The sequence below is a fragment of the Pyrgilauda ruficollis genome, unplaced genomic scaffold (assembly GCF_017590135.1).
Source record: "Pyrgilauda ruficollis isolate IOZ18807 unplaced genomic scaffold, ASM1759013v1 scaffold794, whole genome shotgun sequence".
In the NCBI taxonomy this organism is placed as follows: domain Eukaryota; kingdom Metazoa; phylum Chordata; class Aves; order Passeriformes; family Passeridae; genus Pyrgilauda; species Pyrgilauda ruficollis.
In genome coordinates, this window is record NW_024529866.1 from 3,541 (window position 1) to 8,866 (window position 5,326).

The 5,326-nt window shown below is 58.9% G+C and overlaps 1 protein-coding gene across 1 annotated transcript in view; it reads left to right on the forward strand.

The window, feature by feature from the left end:
• Positions 1 to 432: 432 nt before the first annotated feature.
• LOC121364113 (nephrin-like) overlaps positions 433 to 5,326 on the forward strand; it is a gene marked incomplete at its 3' end in the record, with an annotated part of 12,201 nt that continues 7,307 nt past the window's right edge. The window contains exons 1-8 of the mRNA XM_041487108.1: positions 433 to 601; positions 1,650 to 1,774; positions 2,193 to 2,335; positions 3,034 to 3,053; positions 3,127 to 3,259; positions 3,850 to 3,995; positions 4,175 to 4,312; positions 4,891 to 5,031. Of these exons, the coding sequence (XP_041343042.1) occupies positions 433 to 601; positions 1,650 to 1,774; positions 2,193 to 2,335; positions 3,034 to 3,053; positions 3,127 to 3,259; positions 3,850 to 3,995; positions 4,175 to 4,312; positions 4,891 to 5,031 (1,015 nt within the window). The remainder of the gene's footprint in view (positions 602 to 1,649; positions 1,775 to 2,192; positions 2,336 to 3,033; positions 3,054 to 3,126; positions 3,260 to 3,849; positions 3,996 to 4,174; positions 4,313 to 4,890; positions 5,032 to 5,326) is intronic.

Consider the following 5,326-nt stretch of genomic DNA (forward strand, 5'->3'; position numbering starts at 1 on the left):
GGGGGGCCGGGGGGGGCCTGGGACAAACGGGGAGGGACTGGGTGGGGACTGGGAGGGACTGGGAGAGAACTGGGACAAACTGCGATATACTGGGGGGGGACTGGGAGGGGATTGGGATAAACTGGCAGGGAGTGGGAGGGACTGGGAGGAAACTGGGATGTTACTGGTTTATACTGGGAAGGAACTTGGAGGGGATGGGGGGGTAACTTGTAAAAACTGGGATGCCCTGGGATATACTGGGAGCAACTGGGAGGAACTGGGATCACAGCTGAAATCAAACTGGGAGGAACTGGGAGGGGAGCTGGGACAAACTGGGATGCACTGGGATATACTGGGAGGGGCTTGGGTCATACTGGGAGGGACTGGGGAGCATTGGGAGGGGATTGGGGAGGGGGAACTGGACCAAATTGGGATGGACTGGGACAAACTGGGATGGACTGGGACAAACTGGGAGTGACCCCTTGGTGCCGCCAGGGGGGCGGGGCCTACTCGAACCTGACGCTGCGGGGGCGGGGCCAGGACCACGGCGCCGCCCTGGTGTGCGAGGCCGAGACCCCCGGGGTGGGGACACGGAGCGTGACAGTGACCCTGAGCGTCAGCCGTGAGACTGGGGCACTGGGAGGGACTGGGATAAACTGGGAGGGACTGGGGGGCACTGGGAAGGGATTGGGAGGGGACTGGGAGGGACTGGGAGGGAATTGGGGGGGACTGGGTTATACTGGGGGGGACTGGGAGGGACTGGGGGGAAATTGGGGGGGACTGGGTTATACTGGGAGGGACTGGGGAGAAATGGGAGGGACTAGGAGGGGAATGGGATAAACTGGGGGGGACTGGTTTATACTGGGAGGGGAATGGGGGGGCACTGGGAGGGTCTGAGGGGTGAACTGGAAGGGGACTGGGGCAAACTGGGATAAACTGGGAGGGGATTGGGGGGGAACTAGGAGGGGACTGGGTTATACTGGGAAGGACTGGGAGGGGATTGGGATAAACTGGAATGGACTGGGAGGGAATTGGGAGGGAACTGGATTATACTGGGAAGGACTGGGAGGGGTATGGCGGGGACTGGGATATACTGGGAAGGGATTGGGGGGGACTGGGAGGGACTGGGAGGGGACTGGTAGGGAATTGGGGAGGACTGGGAGGGGTATGGCGGGGGCTGGGGTATACTGGGGGGAACTGGGAGGGGATCAGGAGGAACTGGGACAAACTGGGAGGAGATTGGGAGGAACTGGTTTATACTGGGGGGGGACTGGGAAGAGATTAAGGGAGACTGGGAGTTACTGGGAAGGGACTGGGAGGAACTGGGAGGGAACAGAGAGGGGATTGGGGGGCACTGGGAGGGACTGGGAGGCAACTGGGACATACTGGGAGGGACTGGGAGCGGATTGGGGGGCGCTGGGAGCACAAAGGGAGTCACTGGTTTATACTGGGATGAACTGGGATCACATTGGGTGTTACTGGGATGAACTGGGAGGGACTGGGGCGCTGTGCCTTTAAGAAGAGGCGTGTCCTTCTAAAAGGGGCGTGTCCTTCTAAAAGAGGGTGTGCCCCTTTAAGAAGGGGCGCATCTCTTTGAGGAGGGGCGTGTCCCCTTAAGAAGGGGCGTGTCCGTCTAAAAGGGGGCGTGTCCCGTTCTGGCCCCGCCCCAGACCCGCCCCAGGCTCTGTGGGTCGAGGCCCCGCCCCCCAACGCCACCTTCCGGGTGGGGGAGGGGCTGCGGCTGCTGTGCCACGCCCGGGGGGGACACCCCGCCCCCAAACTCACCTGGAGCAAGGTGAGCGCCCCCAACAGCCCGGAACCGCTCCCAGTGCCTCCCAGTATAAACCAGTGCCGGCCAAATCACCTGCTGCCCTTCCCAGTTCCCCCCAGTCCATCCCAGTTCGTCCCAGTTTGTCCCAGGTCCCTCCCAGTAACTCCCAGTTTTTTGTAGTTCATCCCAGTTCATCCCAGTTCATCCCAGTTCCCTCCAGTTCCCTCCCAGCTGGGAGGGAGTGGGAGGGGAACTAGGATACACTGGGTTATACTGGGAGGGAGCTGGATCATACTGGGTTATACTGGGAGAACACTGGGAGCCTTGGGGGTGTGGCCACAGGTGGGCGTGGTCATATTGTGCCCCTCCCAGTCCCTCCCAGTCACTCCCAGTCCCTCCCAGTCACTCCCAGTCACTCCCAGTCCCTCCCAGTCACTCCCAGTCCCTCCCAGTTCCAGCCCAGTCCGTCTCCATCTCGGTGTCCCCGCGGGAGCCCCGCCCTGGCCACGCCCTCACCGTCACGTGCCGCGCTGGCCCCGCCCACCCGGCCCCGGAGCTCACCTGGATCCGGCCCGGCCACGCCCCGTGAGTGACCAGTACAGACCAGTATAAACCAGTGACCTCCCAGCGACCTCCCAGTAACACCAGTGACCTCCCAGTATAAACCAGTGACCCCCAGTATAAACCAGTAACCCCCAGTATTGACCAGTAACCCCGACGGCCTTCCCAGTAACACCAGTGACCTCCCAGTATAAACCAGTAACCCCCAGTATAAACCAGTAACCCCCAGTATTGACCAGTAACCCCGACGGCCTTCCCAGTAACACCAGTGACCTCCCAGTATAAACCAGTGACCTCCCAGTTCCCTCCTAATTCCCAATTCCTTCCCAGTCCCTCCCAGTATATCCCAGTATAAACCAGTAACCTTTATAACCCTCCCAGTATATCCCAGTATAAACCAGTAACCTTTATAACCCTCCCAGTATATCCCAGTATAAACCAGTAACCTTTATAACCCTCCCAGTATATCCCAGTATAAACCAGTAACCTTTATAACCCTCCCAGTATATCCCAGTATAAACCAGTAACCTTTATAACCCTCCCAGTATATCCCAGTATAAACCAGTAACCTTTATAACCCTCCCAGTATATCCCAGTATAAACCAGTAACCTTTATAACCCTCCCAGTATATCCCAGTATAAACCAGTAACCTTTATAACCCTCCCAGTATATCCCAGTATAAACCAGTAACCTTTATAACCCTCCCAGTATACGCTCCCAGTCGCTCCCAGGCCCCTCCCAGTAACTCCCAGTCCCATCCCAGTCACTCCCAGTCCCCTCCCAGTCCCTCCCAGTCACTCCCAGTCCCTCCCAGTTCCAGCCCAGTCCGTCTCCATCTCGGTGTCCCCGCGGGAGCCCCGCCCTGGCCACGCCCTCACCGTCACGTGCCGCGCTGGCCCCGCCCACCCGGCCCCGGAGCTCACCTGGATCCGGCCCGGCCACGCCCCGTGAGTGACCAGTACAGACCAGTATAAACCAGTGACCTCCCAGTGACCTCCCAGTAACACCAGTAACCCCCAGTATAAACCAGTGACCCCCCAGTGACCTCCCAGTAACTCCAGTAACCTCCCAGTATAAACCAGTAGCCCCCAGTATAAACCAGTAACCCCGACGGCCTTCCCAGTAACACCAGTGACCTCCCAGTATAAACCAGTGACCTCCCAGTATAAACCAGTGACCTCCCAGTAACACCAGTGACCCCTGACAGCCTTCCCAGTAACACCAGTGACCTCCCAGTATAAACCAGTGACCTCCCAGTTCCCTCCTAATTCCCAATTCCTTCCCAGTCCCTCCCAGTATATCCCAGTATAAACCAGTAACCTTTATAACCCTCCCAGTATATCCCAGTATAAACCAGTAACCTTTATAACCCTCCCAATCCCCTCCCATTATAACCCAGTTCCCTCCCAATCCCATCCCAGTATAAACCAGTAACCCGAAATCCCCTTTTTACCCCTCCCAGTCCCCCCAGTCCCTCCCAGTACAAACCAGTAACCCCAGTTCCCCACAGGGACCCGGGGCTGCCCCTCCCCCCCAGCCCCGCCCCCCACGGGGGGGTCACGGTGGGGTCGCGGCTGCTCCTGCAGGGGGCGCTGTCGCTCCAGGATCAGCCAATCACGTGCCGCGCCTGGAGCGGGGGACTGGGCGTGGCCGTCAGCTCCGCCCACGTCCTGCGCCTGCGCCGTGAGCCACTGGTTTATACTGGGAGAGACTGGGAGGGGTTAAAAGGGGGATTGGGGGTTACCTAACTGGTTTATACTGGTTTATACTGGGAATGGGTTTAGAAGGCGCTGGGGGTTACTGGGATGGAGCTGGGGTTGAACTGGGGTGGAACTGGTCCGTACTGGTCTGTACTGGTGCAGACGCGCCCCTGCTGAGCGCGGGCCCCTCCCCCGTGCTGGTTCCGGAAGGTTCCGAGGCCGTGCTGGGGCTGTCGGTGCGCGCCCATCCCCCCCCCGAGGGCTGCGCCTGGAGCGTGCGGGGGAGGGGCATCAGCCCCGGTACTGGGACAAACTGGGACGGACTGGGAACGACTGGGACGGGCTGGGAGGGGTTAAAAAGGGGGTTTGGGGTTACTGGTTTGTGCTGGTTTGAGGTTTGGGGTTACTGGTTTGGGTTTTGGGGTTACTGGTTTATACTGGTTTGGGGTTTGGGGTTACTGGTTTGTGCTGGGTTGGGGTTTGGGGTTACTGGGAGGAACTGGGAGGGGACTGGGATGGGTTGGGAAGGACTGGGAGGGGTTTAAAAGGGGATTTAGAGTTACTGGTTTATACTGGGGGGGGATTTGGGGTTACTGGTTTGTACTGGTTTGAGGGTTGGGATTACTGGGAGGGACTGGGACAAACTGGGAGGGACTGGGAGGGGTAAAAATGGGATTTAGAGCTACTGGTTTATACTGGGGAAGGGACTGGGAGGGGGTTTGGGGTTACTGGTCTATACTGGTTTGGGGTTTGGGGTCACTGGGAGGTTACTGGGAGCACTGGGAGCACTGGGAGCACCCCGCGGTTTCCTGTGTGGGCGTGGCCTCTCCCTAACCCCTCTCCTTGTGACCCCGCCCCCTTGTTGGCCCCGCCCCCAGAGGGGTCCCCTCGGTTCCGGCAGTCGCCAGGGGGCGCTCTCGTCATCGCCAACGTCACGCGCGCCGACAGCGCCCCCTACCGGGTGTGGTGCCACAACGCCGAGGGCGGGGCCGGCGCTGACGTCACGCTGCTGGTCCAGGGTTCGGGACCCCCCGAAACGCCCCCAAATTCACCCGGAATGAACACAAAATTACCCCAAAATTATCCCCGAAACCAGCCCCAAATTCACCCGGAATGAACACAAAATTATCCCCGAAACCAACCCAAATTCACCCGGAATGAACCCAAAATTACCCCAAAATTATCCCCGAAACCAGCCCCAAATTCACCCGGAATGAACACAAAATTATCCCCGAAACCAACCCAAATTCACCCGGAATGAACCCAAAATTCATCTGAAATTAACCAACAATTCACCCGGAATGAACCCAAAAT